This window comes from Aplysia californica, unplaced genomic scaffold (assembly GCF_000002075.1).
Source record: "Aplysia californica isolate F4 #8 unplaced genomic scaffold, AplCal3.0 scaffold00014, whole genome shotgun sequence".
Classification (NCBI taxonomy): Eukaryota; Metazoa; Mollusca; class Gastropoda; order Aplysiida; family Aplysiidae; genus Aplysia; species Aplysia californica.
This window is the reverse complement of record NW_004797284.1, coordinates 1,862,484-1,879,666: the sequence shown is the minus strand read 5'-3', so window position 1 is coordinate 1,879,666 and position 17,183 is coordinate 1,862,484. Positions and strand designations below refer to the sequence as shown.

The 17,183-nt window shown below is 40.2% G+C and overlaps 1 protein-coding gene across 1 annotated transcript in view; it reads right to left on the bottom strand.

Annotated features, from left to right (window-relative positions):
- Positions 1-13,651: 13,651 nt before the first annotated feature.
- Positions 13,652-17,183, bottom strand: part of LOC101855538 (large proline-rich protein BAG6) — a gene marked incomplete in the record, with an annotated part of 36,550 nt that continues 33,018 nt past the window's right edge. Inside the window, 4 exon segments of the mRNA XM_035970914.1 lie at positions 13,652-13,998; positions 14,905-15,012; positions 15,502-15,726; positions 16,488-16,680. Coding sequence (XP_035826807.1) covers positions 13,729-13,998; positions 14,905-15,012; positions 15,502-15,726; positions 16,488-16,680 — 796 coding nt within the window.

Here is a 17,183-nt window from a genome sequence, read left to right as displayed (position 1 = left end):
AAGGATGTTGAATTGGAGGTCCCGCCCCTTAAACAGGCCTAACCTAATTAATAATAGTGCTGACAAGGGCGTTAACAACAGCCTAAACACGTATCCACTGAATCTGATCTGTTGCTGAACAAGTATGGGCATTATTACTGTTACGTTACACCGTTATGTTATCTGTTTGTGCACTGCCATATGGGGCTACTACAGTGCTGCTGTCTGAGAGTGGAGGAAAAGATATCCTGTATCGCGTGGATGTGTGACAGTGTTAGGGGCTCGATTCCCATTATAAATGACTTCATGAATAAATAATGGGCTATATATAATATATACTCTATTATGTGTTATGGGATCGTGGCTACTAACTAGGCCTATACTATACGTGTATGTGTTTGATGTAGAAGAAGTAGGCTATTATATTATATATACTATAATACTAAATGGTCGCTTTTAAGGACAGGCGGGCTAACCCAGATTTCGCGGGTTTCCAGAAATCTTGACCTACACCAAAAGTGGGCATTGCCCTACCTAAAAAGGAGAAGTTTGGTTTCATTGGTGTGTATATTTGTTCGGCTATAGTAAAAATAACAACTCTCCTTGTCTTTTAAAGAAAGCGAACAAGGGGCAAAAACTTTATCTTCTATTTTCTCAAAGGAGCATCTTTCGGGATAGGCCCCTTGTGCTTAAAAGCGACCATTACATAAAATATGTGTTAGGGTGTGGGTTGTGTGTCTGTTTGTGTGTACTAGTCATCTCTGTCCCCGTTTATCTCCTAGCCGTGTGAGTGATGACAGCGTGTCCAAGTTTGTACCGGCTGAAACATTAAATTTACCTCCGATTTTTTTGGTCATTTCATGTGCTCAGGTGTGATGTTGGATCTTGTATCGTTGTGTCTGCTCGTTAACCCTGAAAGTATGGGTGGTTGGTGGGTGTGCTTGTGTGGTTTGCTCCTTCTTTCCTATAAAAAAATTATCGTCTCTTTCTCCCCTCCTTTTTGGGGGTTTGTTACTCTCTTGTAACATCTATAATCTTCGGCACTTACTTGACCTTATTGTGTTGCAAGTGCCGTAAAACTCTTACTAAAACTAAAAAGCTTCAAACATCTATTGTCACTTCTCCTTCATTACTTTGTATGATGTTACTGTTTAGTAAGTAGGTGGTTGGCGGGTGTTCTGGTGTGGTTTGCTTCTTCTTTCCTATCAAACATCTATCGTCCTTATCTCTCCTTTTTCTTTTTTATGTTTGTTACTCTCTTGTAACACCTCTAATCTTCTGGCGCTCATATGACCTTATGCAGTTGCGAGTGCCGTAAAACCTCTACTAAAACTAAAAACTGTTTAGTAACACCTCTAATGTTCAGCACTTATAATATAACATGTACATTTGTGTTGCAAGTGCCGTAAAACTCTTACTAAAACGAAAAAAAAAAGCTTCAAACATCTATTGTCATTTCTCCTTCGTTACTTTGTATGATGTTCCTGTTTAGTAACACCTCTAATGTTCTGCACTTATAATATGTGAGGCAGTGGTGGAATCAGTCTCTCGTCAATTTTGGGGCATGTAGAGTTATTGGTATCATCTTAAAGCTTGTTCACTTGTCTTTATTTAGATGAAAAAAATATCCGTTTGTCTTGAATACAAGTCGAGATATTTGCGAATGAAGGAGGAAGGGTTACATGTTTTCAGAGGTAAAATTAGTGAGAAAATGGCCGCCAAAGATTAGCTATTTCCTTAGCTTAAGAGTCGGTGGTAACAGAAAATGTACATTCTTTGTGCTTTTAATCAACGTTTTTCAGAAAAAATCCACACAGAAATAGTTCCTTAATGGGCATGAAAGGTGTCGAGTAAAAGCCCTCAAAGATTTGATAAAAATTCACAAATCTGAGGAAAAATGCAAGTTTCTTCACTTTGATTATTTTGACGAGAGCCTGATTCCACCTCGCTGTCTCACATATGACATGTACATTTGTGTTGGGAGTGAGGTAAAATTCTTATTAAACTAAAATAAAAAGCAAGTAGGCTACATAACATTAAAGTTCCTAACACTTTTTTTTTAAAGGCAGAGAATGATAATACTGTTTCCGAGTTTCCCTTTATTACTTCAGACAAAGGACACGCAGAGCCCTAAAACATGAATGAAAGTCAAGCCCATTGACACTTCAGGAGAAGCTATATATAAGTGTATGGTCCCTTTTGACTTTTAAGGACAAGCGGGCTAACCCAGATTTCGGAGGTTTCAGAAATCTTGAGCTACACCAAAAGTGGGCATTGCCCTATCTATAGATAGGAGAAATTTGGTTTCATTGGTGTGTATATTTGTTTGGTTTTAGAGAAAACTCTCCTTGTCTGTGGGTGGTTGGCGGGTGCTCTGGTGTGGTTTGCTTCTTCTTTCCTATCAAACATCTATCGTCCTTATCTCCCCTGCTTCTTTTTTGTGTTTGTTACTCTCGTGTAACACCTCTAAACTTCTGGCGCTCATATGACATTATGCAGTTGCGAGTGCCGTAAAATTCTGACGAAAAAACCAACACTTTTATGACCTAATTGTGTTGCAAGTGCTGTAAAACATTTACTAAAACTTGAGAAGAAGAAAAACAACAACATGAAGAACACGATAAAGACGAAGAAGGAAGCTGGAACGGAAGGAGCGGGGAAAAGGGTGATTGACAGATGATACAGTACTGTTTTAAAGCGTCATCAACTCGTAGATCATTTAGAAGACGGGCAAATTATGTGGGTGAATGGTTTACTTTACAGTTACAGGTTTCTTGCAGAAAATAAAATAAATATGTGGCCTTGTGTAGAAAGCAGGTACTCATCAAAATAATACATGTAATCTGATGATAACATTTAATCATAATTACTGCATGTATATAGAGCGCGTATACCCACTCTACAGTATGCTCATCGCTCTCTATAGACGTGTTTTATAACTATTGTTACCCAAGCAGACCGAAGAACACTCGAAAACATACTCAGCTTCCTGGGAAGCATACAGTGCAAGTAGCTGATTAAATATAAGTTCAAACTGACAAAAAATTTTTCTCTGTCTATAAGTCAAGTACCCATTACCGCCTGTGAAGTGAGGAAAATTTGTGTAAAAATAGTAAAATATTTTTTTCCAAGGACACAACACCAAGGCCCCTGACGTGATTCGAACCCACAACCTTTTGGTTATGAGCCCAACAGCATATCTGTCCCCGTCGTTTTATGCAAGACAAATTCTGAAATTATGCAAACAGAGCCCAAAAATGTGAAATTATGCGATTTTGTTAATTTTAACAAAGAATGATAAAGGAAAATAATCGGAAATTATGCCAACAAATTATAAAATTTTGCTTAATTATGCAGGGTGCATAAAACCACGGGGACAGGCATATCAACACTAGATTTCTATAGAAGAAATAACTCTAGACAAGAGAAAGGCGAAGTGGAGGACTGCCAAATTTTCTCTCGTTGACCTCTCCACAAGACACACAGCTCACTGCTCAGGCAGGGTGCTTAGGTCAGAGGTGAACTTTGAGTTAAACAAAGGATGAGGATGACATTTTTTTTGCTTTAATGAAATTTTGGTGTTTTTGTTATGCCCACATTGGCACAATTAATTTAGATGATTCATTGACTGGCGAAAATACAAAAAAAATTTTTTTTTAAATCAAAGAAAATCAGGAGGTTCAGGAGATTTTGGTTTAGCCGACTTCACTACATCACAAAATAAGCTTTATATTGTTGCTGTCACTCGTCATTGTCGTGTGTCAAAAAACGGTTTTTCAGAAGCAAAAAACTTTTTTTCAATCCTCAATTTGTTTAAATGTTACTAGATTTATTTGTATGAAGAACAATGAGACTAAGACTAATCGATACACCTCATGACCGTCTACAACATTTATTTGATTTCCATTTGTTCAAAATTTTGACATACAACAATGTAGAATGTCAGGGAGGATCTACCCTGCATATACAGTGCATATAAGGTCATCGTCAGGGCCAGAAAAAATGTCGTTATAGAGAGTTGTCGTTATTGAGAGAGGAAACCAAACACATCACTAATGATATAATAAGGAAAAATCGGGACTTGGGCACCATGTTGATATGTAGCTTATCTTTACAAAGGATGTTGTTAGTTCAGTTTTAGTAGAGGGTTTTACGGCGCTCGCAACTGAAAAAGGTCATATGAGCGCCAGAAGCGCCAGAAGATTAGAGGTGTTACAAGAGAGTAACAAACATAAAAAAAAGAAGAAGGGGAGATAAGGACGATAGATGTTTGATATGAAAGAAGAAGCAAACCACACCAATTGGCGCTCATAAGACCTTATGCAGTTGCGAGCGCCGTAAAACCTCTACTATAACTAAACTAAAACCACACCAAAGCACCCGCCAACCACCCACGATGTTGTTATATTGAAGGTCGTTATAGAGAGGCTGCAATATATGTAACAAGTACCCCCGAGTGTGTGCGTGTCCAGTTGACCTTCACCTACTCAACAAAATGTGTCGCACCCCCTGCTACTTGATTGCTAGTGTGCTGTGGCGACTTCATCTGTCACGCCCCAAGCAAGGTGACAGAAAATGTACGTTTGTAAAAGATGGGACTTGACATCTCCCAAATTCTCTCAGAATTAGAAACTAACAATGAGAACGAGGAAGAAGAAAAAGAATTAGAAACTAACAAAAGACAGCATCCATTATTCAGGGTTCCTGCCATGAGCTCCGCACCAAATTCAAGATTTCACGGAGGTTTCAAGGAGAATTTTTTTTTAATTCAAGGAGATTTGGTCAATTTATTTTCTATTTTCCAACCGTCTCCACTAGCTGTAATTTATTTTTGTAATTTTCCTACCGATTCCACTAGCTGTAATATATTTTATATTTTCCAAACGTCTACCCTAGCTGTAATATATTTTCTATTTTCCAACCGCCTCCACTAGCTGTATATTTTGTTCTATTTTCCAACCGTACCCACTAGTTATATTTTATTTCCTCTTGTAAAATCGTTTCCCCTAGCTGTACTCTATTTTGAAATTTTCTACCGTCTCAACAAGCTGTATTTCCCCCCCCCCCCAAGTTTTGCAACCGTCTCCTTTAGCTGTAAATTATTTTGTATATTCCAATGTCTCTCCTAGCTGCATTCTGTTTCAAATTTTCCAACCATCTCCACCAGCTGTATTTTATTTTTATTTTCCAACTTCTTACCCTACTTGTATTTTATTTTAAATTTTCAAAGCGTTTCCACTAGCTGTATTATCTTTTCTATATTCCAAATGTCTCCTCTAGGTGTATTTTATTTTCTGTTTTAAAACCATTACCCCTATCTGCATTCTTATTAACATTTTCCAACTGTTTTCACTAGCTGTATTATTTTTTCTATTTTCCAACCGTCTCCACTAGCTGTATTTTATTTACTCTATTCCAACGGTCTCGCCTAGCTGTATTTTATTGTCTATGTTAAAACCGGTTCTCCTACCTGCATTATATTTTAAAATTTCCTACCGTCTCCACACACAAGCTGTATTTAATTTTCTATTTTCCTACAGTTTACCCTACCTGCGTTCGATTTTAAATTTTCCAAAAGTCTACACCTGCTGTATTTTATTTTGTTTATTTTCCAACCTTCTCCCGTATCTGTATTTTGTTTTGTATACATTTTTAAAACCGTTTCCCGTGTCTGCATTATATTTAAAATTGTCTAAACGTCGCCACTAGCTGTATTTTATTTCTATTTTCTATTTTCCCACCGTTTCCATGAGCTATATATTTTTTTTCAACCGTTTCCACTAGCTGTATTTTATTTTCTTATTTACAACTGTCTCCACTAGCTGTATTATTTTTTTTCTTTTTTAAAACCGTGTCCCCTACCTGCATTCTTTGAAAAATGTTCTTGCCGACTCATCTAGCTGTATTTATTATTCATTTTCCAACCGTCTTCTCTATCTTTTTTTATTTTACATTTTTCAACCGTCTGCACTAGCTGTACTTTACTTTCTATTTTTTAATCGTGTCCCTTTCACGCATTATATTTTAAATTTTCCATCTGTCTCCACTAGCTGTATTTTATATTCTATTTTCCAATCGTTTGCCCTACCTGCAATCTATTTTAAATTTTCCAACTGTTTCCATTAGCTGTAATTTATTATATATTTTCCAACCCTCTCCATAAGCTTTATTTATTATTTTTTTTCCATCTGTCCCCACTAGCAGTATTTTATTTGTTTATTTCCAACAGGCTCCACTGGGTGTATTTTTCCCCCCCATCCGTCCCCACTACACTAAGTGTATAAATTTTTATTGTCTATTTTAAAACCGTTTCCAATACCTGTATTCTATTTAATATTTTTGCAACCATCTACACTAGCTGTATTTTATTTTATATTTTCCAACCGTCTCCACTAGATCTAGCTGTTTTTTATTTTCTATGTTACAACTGTCCATATTAGCTGTATTACATTTTCTATTTCGTATACTTCTCCACTAGCTGTATTTTTTTTTTTCGTTTTTCCAACCACTACCTCTAGCTGTAATTTATTATTTAATTTTCAACTGTCTCCAATAGCTGTATTTTATTTTCTATTTCAAAACCGTTTCTCATACCTGCATTCTTTTTTAAATTTTCCAACTGTCACCACTAGCTGGATTTAATTTTCTATTTTCTAACAGGCTCCATTGGATGTATTTCATTTTTTAATTTTCAAACCGTCCCCACTTGCTGCAATATATTTTCTATTTTCCAACTGTCTCCACTAGCTGTATTTTATTTTCTATATTCCAACCGTCCCCCTAGCTATATTTTATTATTTTCTATGTTAAAACCGATCCCCCTACCTGCATTCTATTTGAAAGTTTCCTACCGTTTCCATGAGCTGTATTTTATTTTATTATTTCTTTTCAACCGTTTCCACTAGCTGTATTTTATTTTCATATTTACTACCGTCTCCCCTAGCTGTATCTTTTTTTTCTAGTTTAAAAATGTTTCCCCTACCTGCATTTATTTTTAAATTTTCCAACCGTCTCCACTAGCTGTATTTTATTTTATATTTTCAAACCGTCTCACCTAGCTGTATTCTATTTTCAATTTCAAAACTGTTTGCCCTACCTGCATTCTTGAAAAAAATTTCCAACTGTCTCCACTAGCTGCATTATATGTACTTTAATTTTCCCAAACGTCTCCGCTAGCTGTATTTTTTCCTGTATTTTCCAATCGTTTACCCTGCCTGCATTCTATTTTTAATTTTCCAACCGTTTCCATGAGCTGTATTTTATTAGATTATTTCCAACCGTCTCCACTAGCTGTATTTCATTTTCTTATTTACACCCGTCCCTACTAGCTATAATTTATTCCATATTTTCCAACCGTCTCCACTAGCTGTATTTTATTTTTATTTTTAATCCGCTTCCCCTACCTGCACTCTTAAAAAAAGATTCCAATTGTTTACGCTAGCTGTACTTTTAAAATATTTCCCCACAGTTTCCACTAGCTGTATTTTATTTTCTATTTTCCAACTGTCTCAATTAGCTGTATTTTTTTCTATTTTTGCAACCGTCTCCCTAAGCTATAATTTATTTTTTATATTACAACTGTATCCCCTAGCTGCATTTTATTTTAAATTTTCCAACCGTCTTCACCTACTATACTTTATTATATTTTCCAAACGTCTCCACTAGCGGTATTTTATTTTCTATTTTAAAACCGTGTCCCCTACCTGCATTATATTTTAAATTTTCCAAACGTCTCCTGCTGTATTTTATTTTCTATTTTCCAACCACTCTCCCTAGCTGTAATATATTTTAAAATCTTCAACCGTCTCTCCTAGCTGTACTTTATTTTGTTTTTTAAAATCGTTTCTCCTACCTGCATTCTATTTAATTTACATTTTCCAACCGTCTCCACTAGTTGTATTTTATCATCTATTTTCTAACCGTCTCCATTAGCTTATTTAATTTCCTTTTTCCAACCGTCTCCGCTATCTGTATTTTATTATTTTTTTACAACCGTCGTCACTAGCTGTATTTTATTTTATATTTTAAAACCGTTTCCACTAACTGTATTCTGTTTTATATTTTCCAACTGTCTCTACTAGCTGTATTTTATTTTTTATTTTCCAACCGTCTCCACTAGCTGTATTTTAAATGGGTTTTTCTCAAAATTTTATTTTTGAAAGACCCTCTGTACTATGTCACTAGAATCCTAAAATCTCAGCAACTAATCTAGATACTGTGCTGAAACTTTTCACATGTGTGCAGATTTGCAGGTCACTGATAATATATATATTTTTGCAATAAATAGTTAATTCTAGAGAAATCTGCTTTGGAAATAAGTCGTTGTACCCTCAAAATTTCAACCCCAAAAGTACCTCACTTTTGAAAGTCCAAGAAATTCCAGAATATTGGAAGAATGTTTCAAAATATCAGTCAGTTACCTAGAGCTATTTCTACTTAATTGATATTTGTAAAAAAAAAATTAACATTGTGTCTTTTCCTTTTCAGAATTGTAGGATTTTCCTAAGTATTATATAATTTCAATATGGACACTGGTATTACATTTATAACATTTTGGGGCTGACATTTTTTATTGTTTTAAATTTTTTCCTGGAGGGTTCTGCATATTATGTGAAAGTTTTGTTTGAAAATTTCCATTAATTATAACAAAAATAGTTTTTGTGAGTAGCTAGAACCCTTAACGTTGGGGTTTTTATGTGCACGCATTGGCACAGTTTAGATAATTCATTAACTGGACAAAATACGACAAAATCAAAGAAAATCCCGTGGTCCTGCAGATTTCGGTGTACGCCGACTCTACTATATCACAAAATAAGCTAAAATATGATCCCATTTAATTTTAAGCATAATGGGGCTATCCCGAAAAATGCTGTTTTGAGAAAATCGAAGGTAAAGTATTTGGACCCCTTGTTCAGTTTCACTAAAAGACAAGGAGAGTTTCTTCTATATAACCAACCAATATATACACCAATGAAACCAAACGTCTCCTATAGGTAGGGCAATTACCACTTTTGGTGTAGGTCAAGATTTCTGGAAACTCCCGAAATCTGGGTAAGCCCGCTTGTCCTCGAAAGTGATCAAATTGTCGCAGTCATATAATATCATATATAATAATATGTGTGTCTAAATGCGAAGTTTTTCAGGGGAAGCAAAAGGCTTTTATTACATACAGAACATTATGTTAATTATGTTTAATTCGTCTAACTAGTAACTCGGTTACTATTTGAATGAAGAAGAATGAGGTTAGGAGGAGAAGGACCAATCGACACGCATCACTCAAGACCGTCAACAGCATACGTGATTTTTATTTGTTAAGAATTTTGACATACGACAATGTAGAATGACAGTTTTAGTAAGAGTTTTACGGCACTTGCAACACAATAACAGCATACACGTGCCGAAGATTAGAGGTGTTACAAGAGAGTAACAAACACAAAAAAGAAGAAGGGGAGATAAAGATGATAGATGTTTGATAGGAAAGAAGAAGCAAACCACAGCAGACAACTCGCCAACCACCCACAGAAAAAGAATTTATATGGGTAAAAAGTAGGTGGGACTCGGTATTCACTCAGAATAAGAAACAAACAAAACACATCCTTCGTTTTTTGTTCTCAGAGAAGCCAGTTTCTCCCCAGTCCATGATTAAATTTTAAAAAAAATAGTAGAGGGTTTTACGGCTCTCGCAACTGCAGAAGGTCATAGGAGCGCCAAGGGGTGGATGTCAACAGAGAAGTCTTTACAGGGAATCAGACTTATTCTGCTCACCTCTCTAGCTTCAACAGCACAAGGTCTGCTTCAACTATCATTATCAAGGCACCCAGGAAATAGCGGGTCACAAGAGTGTGACAAACTTACAAAAGAAGTAGAGGAAAATGACAATAGTAAGGATTAGGAAAGAAAAAGCAGCAGTTCCCTGTTGTAGATCAGACACAGTTATGAGCGTGACATGATGAATCAGCCCATTTACAATTCTACTGTGCATGAACGAGAAATTCCCTCCCTTTGGGAATGGTCTAAAGACATTACAGTCAGTGGCACTGCCCCCGGGGGTGTCCATGACTTTGTCACAGCCAGCACTGAATTCCCCAACAGAAACAAGTGGGGAGGCAATCTATCAAAAATACACCAAACAAAACAAAATACGATAATTTCACAATTGAAGTTTAATAAAGTTCAATACCATCAACCATATCAATTCTTTTTTTTTTTGGACACAAAAAACTCCCTAAGAACATTGTATTACATCATTAAAATTTAATTAAATATATACAGTACAGAAAACTGCCACACCAGTCGGACACATTCTGGGAGTGCCCAAGTATTGTCAACTCGGTACACAACGTAGGAAAAAAAAATCCAACTCAACCCCCCCCCCCCATTCCCACAGCACATCTTTCTAGCTAATCTTTTCTTTTTTAGATTGTGTTGTTTTTAACTCCCCTCCCCCCACCACCATCAATTTAAATCATTTAGGAGGCGGGCTTCTGATCCTGTCTGATTGATCAGGGCTAACCCAGGCTCAGTTTACCCCCCCCCCCCCCTCCCCCGACACAACTTAGATCATTTAGGAGGCGGCCTTCCGATCCACTGTCTGTCAGGGATAACCCAGGCTGAGAGGGATACCACATCCACCCCAGCAGAAAGACAGAGGAGAGGGATACCACACTCACCCCAGCAGAAAGACAGAGGAGAGAGATACCACACCACACCCCAGCAGAAAGACAGAGGAGAGGGATACCACACTCACCCCAGCAGAAAGACAGAGGAGAGGGATACCACACTCACCCCAGCAGAAAGACAGAGATACTTGATTGATGAAAATTCTCCCCCACTCCGGGAATCAAACTCGGGCCACCTGTCCAGTGTGTGACAGCGAAGTGCCTAACCGCTACACTACCACAGATGCCCGTCTTGTTAGTCTATTACTTACCAAAGATAAAAACATTTCCCACAGAGCTACTACAACCGAGTCTATCTACCCGACTACGCCAGATTCTGTTACAGCTCCCCCTCTTCCCAAGACCCCAGTTCTACATTCAAGTATTCACCCCCCCCCTCCCCAAAACATCAGCCATAGACTTGTTGTCCTCCGCTACCAAAACAAAAACTTTTCAAACACAGGCTCACCAACTGTTCCCGATTTCCCCATTTTGTCCTGAATTTGTTACGACAATCCCAGATGAAATTCGAGAAACCCACATTTTCCCACCCACTGGACAACTTTTATCAAACTTTTTTGTTTTGGGCTCAGCACCTTTTATACCGATGGAAAAAACCCCAACACCCCTGTGTGGATTTTACTTTTTAAAAAATGATCAAAGGCACACACAAAATGTAAATTTTCTGTTTCCAGAGACAATCAAGCTCAGGAAGTTACCAAACTTTGACGACAATTTTTATGCTTCTGACATCAGGCAACGTCTATTTCCTTCAATCCCAAAAATCTCGACTTCATGAAGCTCAGATAGAAATAGGTATTTTTTCCATCAAGAGCGAGGAAAATGAACAAGCTTTATTAAGATAATTCTAATCAACTCCACACGCCCCAAAAATAGAAGAGCGCCCGACTCCATGTGTGTTGCGAGACATTTACTACACTAGACCAACACCAACAACCAGCCCCACTTGACATCAGTTCTGTCCGTTGTCACGTGACTAGCTAACCTAATGAACTGACGTCATCACACTGGGTGTCCCTCACCGAGTTGTGAAAAAGCTGGCAAGCCAGCCAACACAAAGGAGTCCCAACCTAAGAAAAATGAGCTGCCACGCAGGACAGGTTTCTGTGTATCGCATGAAACGTTTCCTGCAACCACATCGGGTAAAATCTCAAATAAAAAACTGTGCGAAGGCGAGAGTAATATGTCTCAACTCTACAGAGTAAAACAGCCCTCAATAACAATGGTCAATACCATTCCCTCGCTGTGGGGGTTAAAAAAAACACAAAGTTTTTTCAAGCAGGAGAATGTGAGGAAAGCAATCCTAAATAATAACAGTGAATCCCGCTCCCTCGCTGTGGGGGGTTAAAAAAACCACAAAACTTTCTCAAACAGGAGAACATGACCAGAAATGAACAACGTTCTCTTTCTGACCACCCATGTCTGCATCAGTTCGGAATAAAAGACTTCTGATTTCACCTCAGCACATTCGGGACCACAAAAAAAAAAAGGGTTTTTTTTTTTTTAAGGAAAACCCCCCCCCCCCCCCCCCCCCCCCCTTTAAACTTTTCTTACAGGAGCCAAACACCCCCCCCCCCCCTTCTTTCCAGGCGTAAAATTATATTTGAATGTCCCCCTAACATACAATTAAACAGATAAACGACTAATTAATAACGGCTTCCAACTTTCTGAGGTGCAGCAAAATGTTGGGAAGAGAAGCCAAGTGCTGAAGCAAACAAAAAGTAAAAAGAGGGATACGCTCACAACTCCAAAGTCCATCATCTTTCCTCACAGCTCAACTCACTCCTCTCACGGTCACACAGACAACTTTCCCTGTACTGTCACACACTTGCACACAGATATACACTGACAACACAGCTCCCGAGCATGGACTCAACACGGTACACACGTAGCACAGACTCAACACGGTACACATGTACTCGAGCGCCGTACATAAAATCTCGCTAAACTAAAAACTAAAACACAAACACTCGCTTCATCAACTGTAGACAGAGCACCTTCATTCCCTGACGACATGCTCCCCCCACTCAAACATCTTTTCACAGAGCTTAAAAAAAAAAAAAGTTATTTGATAACTCGTGCGAAACTAGGTTTAAAATGCAGCTGTTGCAAAGCTGTAAAAGCAAAAATGTCACTATATACAGTCACACCTGCTCTGACGGCCACCTGTTCTAGACAACCACCTGTACAAACGACCACTCCCCATTTCCTCTCTTGTGCTTTTTCAAATAAATATTAAAACAACATTGCCCGAGATGTCCACCTGTTTAAGACAACCATTCTTCCCCTCCACAGTGGGCTGTGATCTCAGAGACAGTTTCAACTGTACTGTAGATGTCTATGTACATTCTGTTACCCACTATTTCCTTTTCTCTTATGGTAAAAAATAGACAGCTTAACCCAAGAAAACTGGGCTTGAGGGAGGTACAGCAGAGCACATCCCCCACAAAACTGCTCCCACCATCAATAATCTATTTATAGAGGCACCCGCCGTCCATGTCCAGGTGCTGTTTTAGCCACAAAGTTGCTCCCACCACGATGAAAAACTCCCCCGTAAAACCATTTGATAACGATACATTTTTTTTTTACATGTGAGCCCTGCAGACAAAATGAGCTGCTTGTGGGATTTTAGCCCCATGGTCATATATACCATGTATGTCACATGTAAAGGTTGGGTTTGTAGAATCTATTACCATGAAATGACACAAGACCACGTTCATCTAGAAGAAGAAAACGGCACTAGCTGAAGATCGACAAATTTGACCAGTGTCTATTTTTGGCAGATTTCTACATTCACGTATTGTGAGAAGCAACTCATTTTGTCAGCACGCCTCACGTACGACGTTTGGCATGTAGGTATTGACGGTAAAAGATAAAAAAACCAAACAAACAAAAAAGAGGCTAAAACAAGCCCCACACACATTAAGAAATAGAAACGTAGACACCAGAGAGAGAGAGAGAGGGGAGGGGGGGGGGGGGTAGGGGGGCGGGGGCCGAGGAGAAATCCCTGGGGTAGGGGTGGGGGGAGCGATGTATCGACATAGATCTAAAAAGGGGCCCTAAAAACGTCCTAATGTCGTCGGGACTTGTGGAAATAGTTCTTGGTGTTGGGGAACTGGTCTGAGCTGTAGTCCCGGTCGCTGGTCACGCGAGACTCCAGCACCGAGCGAACCTCCCGCTCCAGCTCCGCCTGAAGGTCAAGGTTGTCCGCCGCCTCTCGGAGCAAGTTCTCCTCGCTGCTGATTGGCTCGGCGCCCACGGCCCGTGCAGCCCGCGACAGCGAGGCAGGGAGGTACTGCGGCATGTTGCCCATTTCTCCCGCGTGCTCCAGACCCATCATCTGACGGTGAGAATGGAGAAATGGTACAGGTTTAACGCCCCTATACACATGACAGCCCCCAACTCTAAAGATGCAATAAATTCCCTAAGTAGAAGAGAACAAGTCACGATCTTTCGCCTGTGAACACAACACATACCACTAAATTCCTACCCTAATAGGATCCGCAAGGATACCCCACCTGACAGCCCGCTGTGCGACTGCCAGGATGAAACAGTACCACACCGCCTCTTTAACTGCCCAGCACTTTGTGACCTGCGTAGCACCTACCTACCTGCCTCCCCAGACATCGGAAATACTCTATACAGCGACAAAGCACAGCTGATTAAAACCTGTTAATTCTTTGCCATATCGACAGACCAAAGGGCTAGAACCCAAATGGCCGCTGGATCGGAAAAGTAAAGTAAAGTAAAGTAACGCCCCTATCAACACTATTAGGTCTAGTGACACTGAATAGGAGTAAGAGAAGAGAGCAACAAAGTCAAAGAATAAGAGAAGAGAAGCGACAAAGTCAAAAAGTAAGGAAAGAAAGAAAAGACAAAGAGTAAGAAAAGAGAAAGAGCAAAGAGGAAAGAAAGAGAACACAAAGTGAAGAGCAAGAGAAGAAAAAAAAAAAAAGACAAAAAGAAGAGAAGAAAAAGAAGAGAAAAGAGAAAGAAAGAGACAAATTAAAAAAAGAGACCCCCCCCCAAAAAAAAGAAGAGACAAAGAGAAAGACATAGAGAGAGGCAGCAGAGGTACGTACCCTCCTACGTTTGGCCGGTAGGCCCTGTAGGTAGGTGTCACTGAGTGGACAAAGAGTAAGACACAGAGAGAAAGACACAGAGATAGAAAAAACAAGAAAGACACAGAGAGAAATACGCACAGAGAAAGATACAGAGAGAGAGACACAGAGACAGAGGTACTTACCCTCCTGCGTTTGGCTGGCAGACCCTGTAGGTAGGCGTCGCTGAGTGGGGGCTGGGGTCTCTGTGTCTGTTGGCGCACAGAGTCCTGGCTTATCACTGGGATCCAGTCCTGGTACAGTGGAGGGGGGAGGGGAGGGAGGGGAATAGGGAGAGGAGGGAGGGGGATGGAGGAGAGGGGGGATGGATGGATGCAAGACTTATTACAAAAACTGAAGTGGAGATATCTGTGATTGAAGGAGGTGGGGGTTGTCTGGTGCCAAAGGTAAAAGTAAAATAGCAAGAAAATGGCTGCCAAAACTTGAGTGTCCTAGAAAACCGTAAATGTGCATTCTTTTGTGCCTTTGAGCAAATGTTCTCCAATAAAATCCACACAGAAATGCGTTTTTAAATAGACAAGGAAGGGGTTGAGAGGGAAAAAAAAAAAATAAAAAAAAAAAATAATAATTGCCAAACGGACGGAAAAATGTCGGTTTCTTTGATTTCGTAAATTTGACAAGGCCTGATTTGACCTCAATACCATGACAAAAATCTTGTCTACAATCTTTCCTCCCAGTCTCACAGTGACAGAAACTACGGACAACACTTCTCCCCAAGGTACCTGGGGTATAACCGACTGCCAGGAGTTGTCTGTGCTTTGACCGTTGGTCAGATCGGCCGCGGGTCTGGGTCGGGGTGCGGGGCGGGACGAGGTGCCGGCAGACGTGGGCAGGGAGGTGGGCTTGTTGTTGCTGGCGCTGCGGGCCGCGGGGGAACTGCTCAGTGTCTCCTGGGCATCCACGAAGATCTCGCCCGAGGATTCCTCGCTCTCAGCCGTCCGGGGCACCTGGGGGTGGGAAGGGGTGGGGGTGGAAAGGGTCAGGTTGGGTTCTCGTGGCTCCACTTGTTTACTCTTAGAAGTTGTAAAGTGTTGTTCCCGCATCCGTTCCGGACATTGGGGATTGCCTTGTTAGTGAGACAACTTCCTGGGTCTTCGGCATATTGTGGTGGGGTGGCCACTTCCTTTCCACGCCGCCTTTACTTCCCCAACTCGAAGTCAGGTACCCATTACTGCTGGGTGGGCAGGAGGGGGCAGAAGAAATCCGTGTCCAAACCGAGGCTCGAACACAGACTTTCCGCTTCGGAGACGAGCGCACAAATTGCTCTGCCGCTGCACCCTCCAACTCTTGGTACAGTCAAACAAATCGTCTAAGACTGCTAACAATTCGCGACCTCAGTCCTTTCTTTTCATATCTCCATTTTTTTTTGGGTTAAACATTGAAAATGTGACTTCTTCTTAAGCTTTGCTAGGAACTGTTTTTACTGTTATTACAAATGGAGATTGGACAAGAAAGCGTTGAGGTGGCGAATTGCGGAGGCGAAATGTGGCTGTCTTAGACAGGTGGCCGACTTGCACACTGTCATTAGTAATACAGTATTATTATCATTCTTTTCATTATCTTTATCATTACTATTACTGTTATTATCATAGTATACAGCAGAAAATTTTTAAAAAAAGGGTTGAGACTTGGGAAAAATTTCCCCCAAATATTTTATAATACATTCAACATTTCGCCCGACTGTTATCATCATCATCATCAGCGTTACCTTTGCCTTGGGTGGCTGGCTGGACGGCGACACGCTGACGTCCATGGGAGAGCAGGTGGCGCCCCCTGTCCCTCTCGCCTCGCCGGGCACATCCGCGGCCGCTCTGGGTCTCGACGATCCCGTGGCAGATGCAGGGCCGGATGTCAACGATCCTGAGACTTTGGTCCCTGCTCCGTCTCCAACTGATTTCTCACTGGGGGGGAGAGGGGAAATGGGAGCGTGCGCATGAGTATATAGTGAGAGTATATAGAGTGTGTGTGTGAGTGTGCGTGTGAGTGTGTGAGGATATAGAGTGTGTGTGTGTGTGTGTGTGTGTGTGTGCGCGTGTGTGAGGAGAGGAGGGGAGATGGGTGCGTGCGTATGAGTATATAGTGTAAGTATATAGAGTGAAGGTGTGTGTGTGTGTGTGTGTGTGTGTGAGGAGTGGAGGGGAGCAAGGGGTGTGTGTGTGTGAGCATTGTGTGAGTACATAGAGTGAGTGTGCGTGTGTGTGTAAGTTTAACACATCCAAAGGAGCCAACTGGCTGCAGAAAATTTAAAAATCCGGAACTTTTTGAACCCCAGTGAAATGTGCACACAGGGACTCAAAACGTACAGATTATATTGTTTACTGCATTTTGTATCCATTATTTTATGAAAATATAGTGCAACATGACATGCATAAAGAGATGAAAATATAAACAAGTGGACAAACAT